General features: G+C 41.6%; 1 protein-coding gene across 1 annotated transcript; it reads right to left on the bottom strand.

The window, feature by feature from the left end:
* Positions 1-765: 765 nt before the first annotated feature.
* Positions 766-12,452, bottom strand: mov10l1 (Mov10 like RISC complex RNA helicase 1). The gene is made up of 27 exons (XM_047596693.1): positions 12,302-12,452; positions 11,896-12,012; positions 11,602-11,789; positions 11,069-11,228; positions 10,719-10,831; positions 10,394-10,581; positions 10,077-10,223; positions 9,573-9,863; positions 9,184-9,378; positions 8,814-8,928; positions 8,341-8,518; positions 8,173-8,243; positions 8,010-8,101; positions 6,898-6,953; positions 5,883-5,977; positions 5,730-5,802; positions 5,459-5,640; positions 5,065-5,211; positions 4,841-4,962; positions 4,647-4,746; positions 4,247-4,393; positions 3,800-3,973; positions 3,450-3,599; positions 2,823-2,930; positions 1,736-1,876; positions 1,533-1,640; positions 766-1,001 (listed from the first exon to the last, which is right to left on the bottom strand). The coding sequence occupies exons 2-26, from the start codon at positions 11,990-11,992 to the stop codon at positions 1,536-1,538; spliced, it is 3,435 nt and encodes a 1,144-aa protein (XP_047452649.1). The 5' UTR covers positions 11,993-12,012; positions 12,302-12,452; the 3' UTR covers positions 766-1,001; positions 1,533-1,535.
* Positions 12,453-17,728: the final 5,276 nt, after the last annotated feature.

Consider the following 17,728-nt stretch of genomic DNA (forward strand, 5'->3'; position numbering starts at 1 on the left):
CGCGTGAACATCGCTCCGATTCAAGTCCTCTGGGCTGAAATAATCAAGCAGAGAAACGGTCTGTTTGTAGACGCTGCTGAAATTTGCTCCATCATCCACAGAGTGAAAAATATATATATTGCGGAACAGCCTCCTCCCGGCAGAGTGGGACAGCAGAACTAACACCTGAGACTCACATCAAAGACAGAGGTGTGTTTGCAAAGTAAAGAAGGGGGAGCGAGTGTCTGAGCTGGGCTCCCTCGCAGCACAGCAAACTCAGATAAAAGCTGTCTCCTCCCCGCACGTAAGAGACTCATTAACTTAAGAGATTGAACCCCCCTCCCCTCCCCATTTGCCTCTTTTCTCTTCCCCCTGCCCCGCACCATCCTGCTGGGCTCCAGTAGGACTGACAGCCTCTGCGCAGACTGTCAATAGCACTCAATTGTCACATCCAGTCTCCGGGCCTTATGGGCAGACGCTGCCACGCCGAGCCGTGCAGACATCTCGCCCCTCTGGATTTCCAGACTTTGCGGAGAGTGACTCAGTCAGTTTATTAAAATTTGAAATGTTATCTTGCATTTCATTTCTCCGTCCAAAGCAATTGGATATTTCTGCTGTAAAAATCAGGTCAATGCCATTCAAATTACGGTGGTAGTATTGTGCAGCCGCGGCAAACGGACCCAGTGGAACTGCTGCGCTGCCTATAATTTACTAATAAGCTGTGAAAAATCTTACGCACGGTCGAGCACATCAGCTTAACAATGACGCAGGAATAATTGGGCAGCGTACAAGAGCATCATCTTTTATTACGAATCCCAGCGGATCTGCATTTTTACAAGATATTTCTCTAATGAAACTCGTTAACTCAGTTAAGTGCAACAGCTTACTTTGAGAACAACAAAGAGACAAGGCAAACAAATGTGAAGGGAAAAACTTAGGACACTAAAGTCAGATGGACTAAGCTGAGGTACTCCAGCTATGATTACATCTTCCTCTTATGCACTCCTTTGCCGACTTCAACTCTGTGGAAGAAAAAAAAAAAAAGATTTAAAACCTGATTAGAGTTCATAGTATTGATATAGATGCAATTTCAATTCTAAACATTTCAAGTTAGCATTATGAGCATTAGCCTAAACTATTTTATTGAACAGTTGCACACAGTTGCCAGTTCATTAATGAAACATGTGAAAATTAATACTAATACATTCTAATATGACCAATATTAGCTTCATGAAGGTTAAAAACAACTGAGGTCTTCATTCAACCGCATGTTTATTTTGGAAGCTGCGTTGTATTGACGTGTGTTTCTATTATTCTGATTGTGGGCTGGGATAAATAACAGAAACACTTTTGCGTTTCCAGTTTAACAGCACCACAAACTACATCCTCCAAAACGTGATCCAGTCAAATCACCACCTTTCGTATGCTGTGTTAACATACAATAAACATTATACAGTCTGAAAGGAGGATTTAATTCAGAGCTGTTATATTATAAGGCACTCATATACCTAATATTGTGTCAAGTTAGTGTAACAACAATGAAAATACATTACCGATCAGTTTGCGCACATCTGACCGTCTCTCAGGGAAGGCGGAGGGTTGCAGCCCAGATATGCCCCGTTGATGAAACAGTACTGGAGCAGAGCTCTGAAGCAAGGATCCTGCAAAAATGATTTTAATTACGTTATAGGTCGGTTGTGTTGTGCCGAACCTACAAATCTTACAAAAAAAAATAAATAAGTGTTCTGTCACTCACCCTAATGAGAATGTGTGGGTTTCCAACAACTAAGAGCAGAGCTTTGGGCCGAGTGACGGCCACGTTGAAGCGTTTCGGGTTGGCCAGAAAACCTAGCGATCTCTGCAAATCATCGTTTTCTACAGATTCATTAGAGCGCACCTATATTGTAAAAGAATGAAATTAACTGATTAATTGCCATAATAGGAAATTTAAAAGGTCATGCTGGCCACGTTTGAGCATCACAGACCCCTTTTAATTTTAAATGATGGTCATGGCCTCTGCACTAATTTGATGTTATTGTGGTAAAGGTTCAAAAACAAAGGAAAAAAAAAAAAGGACAAACGGCAGACGACATTGTCGTATTGTAAAAATGCAAACTTACAGCACCTCACGTCATAATCAGATAAGTTTCCCTAAAACATATTATTTGGAACTGATCTGAATCTATGTGTATGTCTTTGGAGAAATGCTTGGATGACAATTTCATCAATGTGAACACCTTTCTCACCCGTGGGGGGTCACGCAAGGTCAAAGAAGAGCAGTGGCTGCTCCCTTGCCTGACTACTAGATTCGGTTCATTTAATCCTTTGAATATGAGATGAGAAAAGAAAAGAATATATTGGATGCTGTGAAGAGTGTTGATGTTGGGTCATTTTGGCATGGAGGATAAAAATAAAATATAGTTTCCGAACACCAGTTAAAAACATGTATATAGAGTATGTATATACTTCATGTATATCACCATCTTCTGTGCTTTTAGTGGAAACGGGTTCAAAATCTCACTCGACAAAAAATAAATATGTTTGCATCAAAACTGAGCAACTACATTAAAAAAAAAAAAAAAAAAAAAAAAAAAAAGAAGAAGATTCCTAACAATTTTCTAGATTCCTTGGATCACCACACATTTCTCTGTGCAGCCAAACCCAGCTGTCCCACCACTCTCAATTCAGTAAAACTGGACTGCGCCACAAAAATGTAATTGGGTAAAACACATCATCACAAAATGTGCTACATTACAACACACACACTGCACTTCACAAAGCATGCATGTACGGCAGAGGTCAAACGATAAAACCTTTGCTTAAAAAAGTCTTTTCTTCCCTACCGTACACAGAATGATGACCAGGAACTCTTGGCCTTGGAACTCCTCCACCGAGCCCACTTTGATGTCAGACAGACCCACCTTTCCCAGCAGCACGCGAATCTTCTCACACTTCACAGTGATATGAAAGCAATTGTGACATGTTAGGATCAGGAAAAGCAGAATTAACTAGGCGGTTAATTTTTAACACCACTGGAAATTAATTTCAATGAAATGTTTTCCATAATACAATGGAAATGAAAGCGATTTACACTCCAACAAAAGATAAAGACTGACATCATGTAGTTTGTGTATAGTATCAGTGGTACACATCATAAATTAATGATCAATGGTCTGGGCAACGTTGGAGAAATAAGGCGAATGGTGAAAAGTTTTGAAGACAAATCTTCCACATCAGTGATACGGAAGATCAGAACCAAGTCAACCTGAAAACCTGCGAAACTAAACAGAAACGAGTACAAGACCTTTACATCAGTGCACGGTGAACTTTGTCCAGAGAAGTCAGTTTTCAACAAACTAATGCAGTGAATAGTTTTATATGGTATATCTAATCTTTCAGTAATGTGTGGAGTAGATAGCCCAGTACATGGGCACTTATGATGACAACAGTGAGCATATCTCCAGCCTTACTTGTTTCTTGTAGGGGGCAATGATGCCAATGTCTGAGACATCCACGGGGTTGTAGAGCTTTTTTGCCAGCTGGCAGCAGTACAGCATTACCTGTACAGCCTCAGCTGGGTTGAACCATGATGGGTTGTTGCCTTCTCTCATTTCAGAGCCCTGGAACAGAGCATAACCACTGAAATAAACCTTTGTGCTGAATGTCCCAGGGAGGAGAACTAATACATTAAACCTAACAAAGAACAGATTGGATTACTGTAGATATGTACCTCAGAAATGTATTATAAATTGACAACCAAGGCTGAATAGGCTTTATCTGAAAGAACATCATAGCAAGGTTATATATGGATTTTTCTTACCCTGACACCGTGAAAAAGGAGTGGGAAGCCTTTTTTGGGCAGATTTTTCCACTGGCAGAGGGACTCCACAATGTCACTGGGGGCTTTAAAACACAGTTCTCCCTGGTAGAAGAGCTTGGAAGGCAGTTGGATCAAGGCCTCATGGGAGCGATAGTTGTAGATCAGCTTAGTCACCTGTTACAATAAAGAGGCAGCTCCATAATCATGATATACCATCCACAGTGAACACAACTAATATCGCACAAACATGAAAAGAAATGTACCACGGACAATGACACAATGATGAGAGGCAGTTATGCTGTACATGCCCTCAGACATTAGCATTGCATCTGCACAGCATGTGAAACATCCCGTGGTTATCATCGTTAACGTTTATGTAATGCTTCCTCTCAAATAACAACCTAAACTGCCTGCAACGCCAGAGACATTTGTAAGCAGTGCACAAACCAGCTTGGGATTATAGCCCCAGTCCTGTCTGGAGTACAGCGGGTTGGCCATCAGCCTCTCCATCAAAGACACCCCGAGGCCAAAGGCAGTAGCGAGCTTAGACTTCACTATCGGACCCAGCTGACAGGGGTCTCCAGCCAGCACTATCTATCAGCAGGCAAAGATAGAAAGATCATTATTAATCAATGAAGCTCGGCTACAAACATCACTCAACAAAACTAAGTGCACAAAAAAAGACTTCTGACAGGAATGTAGAAAAAAGAAAAACAAGAAGGATACGGTTCAGCTATACCCGAATGCTACGGCTCTTGTGCATCCACACTACAATCATGTCTAGTGTGACTTCTATACATGTACCATAAACGTGACAGCACAGGAGACAAAAGACGTCTGTGCTGACCTGTCCGTCTCTCTCTGATACAAGGCTAATGGGAATCAGAGACTCCGGCTCAGTGGCCTGGCTAGCTTCATCCAGAAACACATGGGTAAAATGTCCCACTCTGAGAAAAAACAAGACTACAATTAATCCAGTTTTAAGGAACGAATGAATTAAACAGCAGTTAACTTCCACTGATCCCACACTTCTGGTCTTACTGTATTCCTATATTATGGAACATGCCAGCGCTGGAGCAGGTGCTGACCACAATCCTGTGAAAAGCAGCGTGACGGATGTCCTCCCCGGCCTTTGAGTACGGCTTCAGCACTTCTGGAATAGACTAGGCACAAGCGACCACATCCACATGGAATATACTGCACAAGTTCAAAGATGTTAACACAAAAACAACACACAGGAAGTTCCTCTTCCCACTGTTCACTACCTCGTACTGCCTGAAGGTTGCGTTAACACGGGCCAAACTTGAAGTATGCAGGAAGCCGCCGTCATGGAGGCGGATGCAGATGAGGTCGGCCGCACTGTTAGAAGGAGTACATACGAGTACCCGGCTACTGGGCAGAAAGTGGTAAATCTGTAGGAGGAAAGACTGCTGAAGTCACACAAGCAGGCGGACACAATGGAAATAAACTTAAGTCATGAAATATCACAGTAGAGAATAATTCTGACAACACTTGTTGAGAAGATTTCCCATCAGTACCGGTGTTCCCAGTTTACCTCGACCATTCGAAGGCATTCAAGGACTCTTTCCAGATCTGTTGCTACTTTGAGCCTTATAATAAACACAGTCCACACTGGTTACAGTACCGACGTATGTGCACCTGCAGTATGGCCTCTATAAGGGTGATTGTTTTTCCAGTGCCTGGAGGTCCAAAGAGCATATAAGGAATGGGTCGACACTCTCCTGCCACAATCCTCTTCACGGCCTCTCTCTGGGGGAGGTTCAGGTCCGGGTTAAAGAAATTCCCTTGGCAGGGGGTCGGTTTGGTCGGCAGTCTACCATCTGGAAGCAAATACACATTAATTTACTGATGCAGTTTATGATACTTTCACTTTGAAACACGGGAACAAGCTAAACTGAAACTCAAATACCTTTAGTCTGTGTGGCCTTGGACTTCATGTCGACCACGATGCTCGACATTGATCCGTTTTCAGTGGCTGCAGTCTGGCGTTCAATACAATAACACTTGCTCAATACTAGAATTGACAAACTAATGCCTTATTGTTAAATTTTCTAATTTTCACCTGATTGTCCTTCACTGTCTTGCTTTGGTCTTGCTCATCTATCCATCTTGCTGTCCACTGAGGGCTCTGAGGAGTCACTCTGGACGGAAACAGAACTACACAAAGATATGAAAATAACACCAGTGAAAGAAGATACTGTGTGTATCTTTGATGATCTATAGTATAAACGAAAGTGCAAGGAAGCACTATATACTGTAACTTCCCTTTGAGACATGAAAAATAGAAACAGCACCCTCTAGTGCCTGTATGGTTGCATCAATGTGTTTTGTAATATTGTGTATAATCACCATATTATTGTATTGAATTGTGTCCTGTGGTGTCTGGCAACAGAATATTGTTAGTGGGGGTCTTTGGGCTGTAAGGGTTGAAGGGAGGGGCCTCTGTGGATCATTCCACAGATACTTGTGCGGTTTTTGATGAGTTGTTCATAAACCATTTTTTTGTGCATCTTTGTCATTCTGCATCCTGCTGAGGTTGGCTGCTGCCATCAAGGAGTGTCATTGCTATGGGGTGGGGGTCGATGTTATTTACTTCTTCTGTCAGTGGTTTTAATGTTGTGGCTGATCAGTGCAAATGCTAATCTTTAATGTGCTTTTTACACAGCAAATGTTCTGGAAGACAAATATGTTTAGTAAAATAAAAAAAAAATATATATATATTTTTTAGTATTATTCTAATAAATACCTGATACAGTGACCTAGAACTTTACTGTCACTGAATCTGTTTCCACTTTTACAGTTTTCATCCCAGTCAGAGTGAGGATTGCTTGCACAAAGCTTTGCACTATACTGCCCATAGGAAGCACTTCCAGATAGTACGATGCACAGAATGAGTGTTTCTTGATTATTAAAGCAGCACTAAAGAAGTGAAGCTATGTGTCATTCAACCTTCCTGAACCCATGATGGGAAATTTTTTAAGAGGACCATTCTTTTTATTTGAATACCACTGCTTTATTTTCCTGTACACATAGTACTTGTACATAATACACTTTGTGATACCTCCACTTGAACTTACTGTCTCCGAACTGTTTTGTCTGTTGAAGTGCGTGGTGACACCGCCTCATGGTCAACCTGACAACAGAAGCAGTAAAACTATTAAGAAAAATCTGGTTTAAACCACTAAACATTGAGTTTAAACACATTTTCTTTATAAAGCCATAAATACAATCGAATGTGGTCCTCAGACACCAGGAGTTTCAAACTCATTCCACGATCTTGAAAGCGTGCCATTTAGATTTCGTCATGGGGATCGTTTCAACCAATACAGAGGAAGAAATATCTGCAAGTATTATTTTACTTGAATGTGTGCGGGATGGAGCAGCTGTGAAGTGAATTTCCTTCAGTATCAATAAAGTCTATCTACCTACCCATCTATGAAATATCGCTGCACACAATTGGACAGCCCTACAACCAATCAGAGGCAAATTCAATCCTGTGGTGCTCAGATAACGTGGACAGCTGTGTCACCGTTACCCTGCTGTTCATCACCACTTAGAGCTCATCCTAACAATTTGACTGGCACCGTAGATCAGTTCCTAACAAAGCGACTCCACATCAACTTTCCTCCACAAAACGTATCAGGGAGAAACAGAACAGATGTTCTTTTTCTGTAACCTCAGACTTGCACACGCAACAGGATATTATTTAGATGAATGTGCCAGCCAGCTAGATCCAGGAGAACACCTGATATGAACTCATGGGGAAACAAGTGTAAACAAAAATGGAGACAAAGGCAGGAGGCTTAACAAGTGTTGATGAGAAGATGGATGAAGAGTCATAATCAATCTATTCTGCGGAGAGAAGAACAACAGAGATAAGATTTAAGTGTCAGTTTCAATATCCGTCAACCGCATTACGCTAGCTAACGTTAGCCTCTAGGGTCTGAATGTTTATGCTGCTTGACAACACCATCAGCTGCTCCGTGTCCTCGCTTCTCTCGCTGGTTATTGTGAAAGACCTCCAGATTGTAAACCCTCTGACAAGTTTGATATTATTCGGGATGGGTCGACCAGCAGTTTGGAAGGTTAAACGGCGGATTACATGACCAGACCATCTGCCATCTCATTCAAAATCCACCCAAAAGTCCTGTAGTCTGAGTCCATCGTGAGAAAACAGATACTTTCACACCTGTTGAAAGAGAACTCGACATCAAGTGGCTCTCCGAGGTAGCTGCGCTGGAATTCTGAGTTCACTCGCAAACTCACGTCTTCGTTATTGATCTGTGTCACAACAGAACATTAGATTGAATCCACATATAAAAAGCAGCATGTTTCAAAAGATGCCTCTTTACCTCTGTGACATAACTAACACAGTTTATTGCTGAACCGTTGCCCTCTGGTTTCTTCAGCACTATTCTGTCCCCTGCAGAGAAACAAGACTCTTCTTGTGTTACACAAAATTACAACATGAACCTTTACTCTAATTCAACAATGATGAAAGACGGCTACGGCCACCTCACCTATATTGATATTGGGTCTGCCTTCAGACAACCCAGGCACCTTGAGGTGGAGGGAGACGCTTCCTTTCTTGAGAGGAACTCCAGTGATTGTTAATTCTTTCATTTCCATTTCTGCGTGAAGCTCTTCTAGCCACAGCAGTGCTGAGAAACGTAACTGTATGTTGGACGCAGACAGCTCCTGCACAAACAGCAGGACAGTAAAATATCTAAATTGCTTCAGTCCATGCCAAGTATATTTATATGATCTTTTTTTTTCCTTTCACATTCAAAGAGAACTACGAAATACAACATAATTTGAAACAACCTCTGCATCAAGTACAGATGTCTTTGTACACTTGCACATTCAATACAAATAAAATACTTAAATGAACCAGTAACAAAAACGTCTAGTGTTAGATAACCCTAGTTGAACTGTCTAGCTGCATTTTTCCATTGACTTGCATTATCCAGTGAGACCATATCCATCTTCTTACCTGTCCTAAGCAGGGCTGAACTACCAGCACATCACTCTGTGCCTCCACACAGTCTCTTAGAGCCTTAGGCACAGGGTACTGAGGTAGAAAGTTTGGCAGTGATCGCTGAGAAAGCCTAAGAAGTGGGGAAAAATCCATTTCAGCCGAGTGGTAACCTAATTCTTTATTTTTATGATGACAATTTTCATTTCTTATAAATAACAGGAAGAAAAACTTTGGCAAACCCCTGCTCACAATTCCTGGAACTGATTAGCTAAGGGAGTATTTCTCAAAGTCATAAACTTAAGAGACGGATAGACAAATGACAAATATCAGTGCAACAAGCTTGATGCTCTTCCTTAATAATCACCGGTGGCAGTTGTTTTGGTACCTTGGTCTATCTTTTGGAGCAGACACTGTGATCACGTGAAAGGGGGTCAAGACTGGACTCGTGTAAGTGGGAGCGTAGGACACAAAGGGCTGCAGCAGGCCCTCGTGTTCACTGCCCACTGTGACCTCCAGGCGCCTCCCAATGGTGAAAGAAGAGAAGTGCAGCAGCAGCAGCTCAGCACAGCTTCCCATGCTCCTGAGGAATTCAACAAAAACATAAAACCCGGCTGTACAGACAATGTACTAACAAAGACAGTCACGGTTGTCTCACACCTGTAAGTAGCGCTAATTTTAAATGGTAAGACAGCTGGCCCAGACAGAGACGAAACCAAAAACATTACTTCAGCTGATTCGGTTCTCATAATTATAGCTTTAAATAAAATAACTTACTTTGGGTTGCACGCCACAACAATCGACAGTCGTTCATCTGGGGAAATAAACACCTCTCTCTCCTCTCCTCTCGCTCCGGGGGAGTTGTACTGCAGCTCACTATTCTCTTTGTCAACCTGTTTCACAACTCCAACTTGTTTTTCTGAAGACTCAGAGCAATTTTCCTGCAAAGTTTGTCGTTTCTGACTCAGCGGTGTGGATTCACTGACAGAAACCACGGAGAACTGCTCCTCTGAGTCCCAGCCGGCAAAGTCCCAGCACTTCAGCCTGTGCGTCTCTGAGCCTTTATTTCTGTTGCAAGAGAAAGATGAAAGCCTGTACGGTGTGGAGTAGGAAAAGGAATTTGCTGTCTTCTCATTTCATTGAGATCAGAGAAATATTTGCCAAAATTACGCTAAAAGCAAAAGTGTTTTAGACATAAAAGTTCATGGAAAATAGTCACTTATATAGTTTATTTATGTGCTTCTAAGCTGAATGTTTACTTCCATCCTTTGGTTAACTCACTGTATCCAGAGCACCAGCTCTCGTCTCTCCCCAATCATCACATCCCCAAACTGGCCATAGTCCGTTACTTCCAGCCCTCCTTTGTTTTCAAAGATGCCTTGGAGTGGAGTCTCTGTGAGATGCGTAACAGGAATATTCATACTGCAACTAGAAATAACAAAAACACAAACTAAACAAATATGGAAATGGCTACACTCATGATGATGAACAGACATTTTAACTGCTGCCATTTGTGGGCCAGTCAGCCTTATTTATCAGAAAGCAACCAGCAGACGGAGAGATCATGAAGACAATCACGACAGTTCAAAGACTGTGACCTCTGAAGGCAGGGTGCCATGCACAGGGCCCTCCAACAGTAAAGGGACTGGCTGCTCTCCACCATCACCAGGTTGACCAGGTGCCCCGGCAAAGGCTGGTAGTGGGCGGGTAGCAGCAAAGAGTCCAGGCTGAAGAAAACACTGTCCTCCACCACTCCGTTGTTACCATACATGCTGGTCACGCACATCTAGACACATGAAGGGCGAGGAGAGAAGAATGACAGGAGTAATTTAATTTGCAAACAAACAGGCTTTCTGATTCGAAGCATTTTAAGTTCTCTTAAAAGGATTTGTAGTACACACTGCAAAACAATGATACAATTACCTGATCTCTGCGGCAGTAGCGTAAAGGAGCAACAGAATGAGCCTGGGTCGTCCACTGGGTTGGATTGATAAAATACTTGGCTTGGACCCAGTCTCCTTTCATTGGCTTAAAACCTGGGACAAAATAGTTCAAACAAACTCGCAGGAAAGTTGACATCAGCCTTCAGCAGACTTACAGTAAATTCTGTTGTGACTGCAGCATTATTTAATCTACTCAGATGCAAGTGACTTTTAAATTTAAAAATGTAATCCGGGGTTTAATGTCTGTTAGCGACTGTGGGGGAAACTTAATAAGTCACGAGGTCAAGAGGCGCCAGATTTTAGCATGTGGAGGAAAGCGAGGATCGGTACCTTCCCAAAGGCTGCCACTTGAGAAGTAGGTGGTCTGATTTATGTAGCCGCCGTCTCCATCAAATGAAGTGACCGTACCGATGAGAGGCCGCAGCTGCATAGTGTCAGCTTCTAGCGAAGTGCTTCCTCCGTCCTCCCAAGCATCCGCACTCTTCTCCACCTGAATGTGAACATTAAACGCCGCAGGTCTGACAAAGCTCCGTCACCAGAAGAGATGTAAAAAATAAAAGCAGGACGCCTTTTTAACCACATTAGGAATTATCCAACTGTTTGATCGTTTTTGGAGGACGTAGTTTGTGGCAATGTTTAACTGGACTCAATTAAACACTTATGTTTTTCTAAAAGGGGTTGTCAAAGTAATAGAAGCTAGATGCGGCAACACAAGTCAACAACCATGGCCTCCAAAATGAAAACTACTGAATCAAAAGCTCTCTGTCACTTTACAGATTACATGTACTGCCGGGCCAGTGTTTCAGAAAGCATTCATTTTCACTCATACAGCTAATGAACTGGCCATCTGTATAGTTCCTCACCCTCAGAGCTTTCCACCCCCCTTGGGCACCTTGCCTCACTGCTATGCAGTTCACCATGTCCCCCTCTCTCAGTGGGATCCCACCCAGCACCTCGGCACTCGTGAAGCAGACTGCATTGTCTATCATGCCGTGGTCAAGACCCAGATGGGTGACCACGCTGTTCCGCATGTGGCGAATCTCCTCCATGCCTGCACAGCGGAAAATAAATAAATAATGTCGGTCCAACATTTCATTGCATCCAATGGGTGCAAAGTAGGAGCGGGGAACTTTATTGATGGGAATGTTTCCTTTTACCTGGTGTGTCGGAAAATATCCTATCTCCATCCACCTCTACCGTCCTCCACAGCGGAGAAATGAGCTTGGACAGGATACACCGCAGAGCAGAAAGCATGTCTGTAGGACGGTGGCTAGCTGTGGACACCAAGAAGACGGCAGAGAGCAGGTCTTAAACGAGAATCATTTTAACTTCATCGGTCCACTAACTTCTCCATCCCCTTAGCCAACGCAAAGCGTCCGACTAACTCTGCTTAACAGGAAAAACACGCTATTTAACTAATTCAAATGCGTGTTACCTAAATGTTACCTTAGCTGTAGCGCAATGGGCTGCCTGCGGATTAAAGTAAATAAAACCATTATTTAACGAACAAATGACATAGGATGGCTGTTTTATGCAGCCGTAGAAGGTTGAACAACAATTTACGTGTTGGAGGCGACTTTACAGCTCTTTGACGTTGCAGCTCGAATCTCAGTTTGATTTCACGGGTGCGCGTACGTGCTCGGTCACGATAATTAACAGGTGGCGGAAGCACGAGAAATTCGGTCACCCACAAGAAAAGGTGTCCTCCACTACGTTTACAGCCCAACCCGCCAGATCACAAGTTGAAATTTAATTTTAAAGCGACGGTTTGGTAAATGTCTACGTCCATGGTCTGTTTATTTAGATGTTTCAGTCAAGGCCTAATGTAATCAGAAAGAATATTTCACTCTCCTGAAGAGTATAGTAATATGGATTGCTGCTGCTTGTTGCAGCGCTGCCGCCATTTTGAACTAAAACCGCCAAAATGAAGAGTAATAGACACACTACAGACAGCATAACCAAGAAAGAGGACGACTAGTTGTTAACACTATCAGTGTGACAGTAAACAATTCTCCATGTCAATATTTCTTCAAAGAGCCAAAGAGATACTTTTTCCTAAATGTGGGGAAATTGAAAGACACCGCCAGACACACACCGCCAGACACACACAAAAACAAAAGAAACTGCCAGAATGTCTCTGTTGTGTCACTTTTGCTGGTCCCAAATACAATTAAAAAATAATCTACAATCAACAGAAGCAAGTTAGTTTAGTTACAAGAATTAGTTTAGTTTAATTCTAATTATTTAGGCTGTTTTTACTCCCTTTTTTGTCACTCCCACAACATTTTTCCTCTGGCTCATCTGTGTCCATTACAAATCATTACATCCATTACATAATGGCCAGTTATGCAAATTGTCCATTATGCAAGTTAATTAGGAGTTGGCAACAGTGAGTAAGGAAACATAGTCGTAGCTAATTCGCGTTTCATTCATTCATTGCACAATGAATGGAGTTGACTACCTGGCTAATCTGCGATTTAGGACTTGAGCAGAAGTTGGTGATAAAACGTTTGGGACCACACACAGAATTTAATCATTTCTCAAGAGGGAAAGACAAAACTAGGTCATTCAACCAGGAGTGGTTAAAGCAGATAACTTGGTTAACTGGGAGTTCATCAAAAAGTTGCTTAGTGAGTCCATATTATTAATCTTAATGGAACTGATAATGTAGTTTACATAATGTTACATAATGTTTGAATTCTAATGGAATTTGCATAATGCGTAACTGCGGCCTGTTCACCTGTCTGTGTAGACTTTGTATATCGATCGCTGTATTGGGTGTGTACTGTTCACACCATGAGCCATGCATTATGTTTTCATTGTTGTCACGTTGCTGTTTCGATCCTGAGTATTTGACATAGTGAGATCTTGAACACTGCCCTTTGGTGGCGCTTTTGATAGTGATAATGTACTGTATGTTGTCAGATTGGCACAGTGATGTTGTGGTTAGCGCTGATGCCTCCCAGTGAGAAAGTCTGAGTTCAAGTCCAACTTGGACCTTTCTGAATGGAATTTGCATGTTTTCTCTGTTTTTTGTCGTGAGGGTAGTGACTATGCTATTTCTGGATTGCATTATGAGATTTTTATGCATGACCCCACCAGAATTTCCAAATCAAAATCGCCACTGGTTTAAATTGATTCTTTGCTGAAGAGTGGGTCATAGCAATTTCAATCCCTGACATACAGACTGTCCAATCTCCTCTAGGAAAATAATAATAATAATAATAATAATAATAATAATAATAATAATAATAATAATAATAATATGATCATGAAAAAATCTGATTCGATTTCAATTTAAATAAATAAGCACAATAATCTACACATTCCAAATATTTTCATTGTTTAACACAGGCCATTCTGGTAGAGGAATTAAATGCTGTATATACCAACAAAATAGAAATAAGTTTTGCTTTAGTACAATGAGAGCTACATTCCAGCTTGCAGCTTCACACAAGCTTCTGCAAAATTGGTTTAATACATTTCTACATGACTCATATCCAGCTAGCAACTTGTCTGTGGTTTCAAATTATGTTTCTCTTTTTCATTATTAAAAGTTCTGTTGGATAGTCAACGTTGTTATTTCCTTACATGTAAATGTTCAACCAAAACAAGACTGAACTACTTTGCAATGCAAAGCAACATGTACAGTATGTACTGTCAGTGTGTTTTTGCCTAAACACTGCCCAAATACAAACTTTCCCCTGTCCTAGAATGATATTCATTTTCCAGCACTGATACAGCGCCATGACGATAGAGCTCTCTGTGGAAGGCTAGATTTGGTGTGAAAGACAGCATAACGACGAGATATTCTTAGCATTATAGAGTATATATACACTGACCAGTAACATTTTGACCACCTTCCTAATATTGTGTAGATCTCCCTTGTACCTTCAGAACAGGCCTGACTCATCAGAGAATGGTCAAGGGCCTTCTGAGGGTGTCCTTTGGGTTCTGTAAACACAATGTCATTAGTGGAGGCCTTTGGGTCCTGTGGATTGAGGCCTCTGCAGGCTTGTTCCAGTCCATCAGATACTTGGTCAGTTTGGGAACTAGTGAATTTGGAGGCCAGGTCAACACCTTGTGCTGTTTTTCATGTTGTTTGAGTTGTCACTACTGTTTTTGTGCATTTGTCTGTGTCAGGCTGCATCCTGCTGGGGAAGGCTGCTATCATCAAAGAGTGTCATTGCTATGGGGTGGGGGTGTCTGGTCTGGTCTAGGTGGGTGGTACATGTCTGAGTGACATTCATATGAATGTTGGGTCCAACCGTTTCGCAGCAGAACACTGTATTGTCACAAGATGGTCGATGTTATTTACTTGTCCTGTCTCTGTGACTACATGCTGACTACGTGCCTGATCTGTTTATAGAGCTTGACAAACATCAAACTTGTGGTATGTCACCGTACTGCACGTTGTCACGGTACATCCCCACCTGTGTTGCTTCTTAATAGAAAACTGGACCGGTGAGTCATCAGTCTGCTGAGGTGATCTGACGTTGTGTGAAATGTCTCCCTGTTATTAACCTCGTCTTTGTGTAGTAGTGACATCACTCGGTCACAGATTCAACTATATTTGATCACTTTGATCTTTAGAGCGTTCACCTGTGCACGTCACTATAAAAGTCATGTTTAATTTGATCTTCTTATAAATTATAAATACTAATGGCAGGGAAGTGTGGTAACTACCCACTGGTAAATCATTTCAATGACCCTTATTTAAGACCCTGGACATTTATTTGAGGCAGGACTGCCTTAAGGAATGTGTGACATAGTGCATATTATAGATAAAGATCCTGTGAGTTATAATGTATGACCCCTTAATCAGGTTTAGATAAATATTAGGGACATTGACATCTGTGACTCTTGGTCTGTTAACTCTCATAGCTTACTTTGCAGTCTCAGTTAAAACATACTGTAAGTTAAAGAACTAACCCTGTTTGCTACATTGCTCAAATTGCTTTAAATCTTCTAACCCCCTTACTTTGGAATACAATTTAATTTATGAGATCTGAAACACACTAGGCATAAGAAAGTGTGTTAGTGGGATTCCACACATCTCAAACAGCATTTGATCCATTTTGATACAGTTTGACCATCTATTTTGTTCAAGACATATTCATACATGGACGTTTGTAAAATAATAGTGCAGTTCGTGTGCAGCATGTAACACATGAAAGCAGAACATTCTCCAGGAATCAAGATTTCTTCCTTGCGGTGTTTTAGATAAGTACAAGTTAAAGCTTCAGTGAGTTTTACAATTTCAGCATTCCAGCTGTACAGTAAAACATCTTGGCATTAATGACTACAGTGATGTAAATGGCTGCCTTCACAATTAAAGTCATTGCCTTGGTACAAAATTATATTGTGTTTTTATTCTTTTCAAATTAACTCACCCTAATTGTTATGGAAGGAGGTCTGTCTACGAGAATAAGGCACTGTTACCTGTTTCCTGTCTGGTTTGGAACGTGCTCAGCGGTAAGGTACAGTATATATGATTTTTACGTAATGGACTTGCACAAGGTAGTAAAACGTGCAAAAACATTTATATGGTTGGTATGGCAGAGGCATTACCTTGATTTATGGCTGTTCCCAAAGAGCATTTTTATGTAGCTGGTTTGAAATTCTGTACCTTCAGGAGACTGTGGCAAGTGATAGGACATTAACATCAGCAGTTTATATATGAAACTGGAGTGAGGCCCAGAATAGTTTCAGGAGCCCATGCAGCTGTTGTACAGTTGTAGTTTAGCGGTTTGAGTGCTGCATGGAGCAATCTCACTTAACTCAGCCCATCTTTGATCTTCACCTATATTTTAATCTTGTATTATTTTGCTTGTAGTCTTTATATTGTTTGTGTACTCGTCTCAGTCTACAGTGATACCTTCCTGTTTTCACCACAAGGGGGAAGTGGTGGCACTCTTTGCGCACATGACAACTACAGTTTCCACATCAGAGTGCAAATGAGGCCAAGGGAGGAATCAGATCAGATACTAATCTCAATGTGTGTTGCTATTACTGGACCCTCTACCAGACTTGTTTGCTGACAAAAATGCCATGCAAAATTATTTATAGCTATGGTAAGTATCAGAGAAAAAAAGTGACTCTTTCCTTAATCAGATAGCTGTAATTTTTCTGCAATTAGCAGCTAAAACACACAAGCATATGAACGAGTACCAGTCCAGTCAAGGCAACTTGGTTGATGTTTGGCCACAGTCGGTCTGTTTCTGAGCCTGAAAATAGTTATTTGAAGAAGCGCCGGTGCTTTCTCCATAGTGCAGAGAAACCATGTCAAGCGTTAAGGTGTTTACAGGAGTTTTTCAAATAAGGCAAAAACTAAGGATGCAAACACTTTTTTTTGCACATGTAGATGACGAATGACGAATGTATGGGCTCATCAAATCATGTTGTCGTTAGGGAAACATTTCTACAGTGCACCTTGTTTTAATCCTCGTTTGAAAAGGTTGTTTTGTTTGAAACATCACGCTTCAGATATTTTTATTGTAAAAATGTTAACAATGTTTTCATTGGCATGCTTCTCGATAAAGAATTGAGCAGATAAAACACAGGGGTGAACAATAGTTGAATAGACATGAAAGATTTTTTCGGTTTTTCAAGTGAAGGTGCAGTGATCCTAACTCCAGCACATGTGAAAGGTGCACGTGGAACATTTGTGGAGATAGATACACAGACACAGTCCTTTTATGTCTCAATGCTGCCTCCCCAGCACATCACAGCATAGAGTCAGCCCTGTCTTTCTTGTATAGTATGTAGTGTGATGGCTGGTCAGTCCAGTTTGCAGTCAAGTTGAAGCCTCAATTACTTGTAGGTCTGATCACAGTCCCCATCGATGATTACCAGCTGCAGTTGGGGCCTGAGCCTCCGGAGGTCCATTACCATCCCCTTGGCACCACCTTAGCAAGTACTTCATACGTCCCCCAATTGCACTGTCATGTAAAAGAGGATTATTGCGGTTAATACTCTTTACTGAAGTGT

The sequence above is a fragment of the Mugil cephalus genome, chromosome 10 (genome assembly GCF_022458985.1).
Source record: "Mugil cephalus isolate CIBA_MC_2020 chromosome 10, CIBA_Mcephalus_1.1, whole genome shotgun sequence".
Taxonomy (NCBI): Eukaryota; Metazoa; Chordata; class Actinopteri; order Mugiliformes; family Mugilidae; genus Mugil; species Mugil cephalus.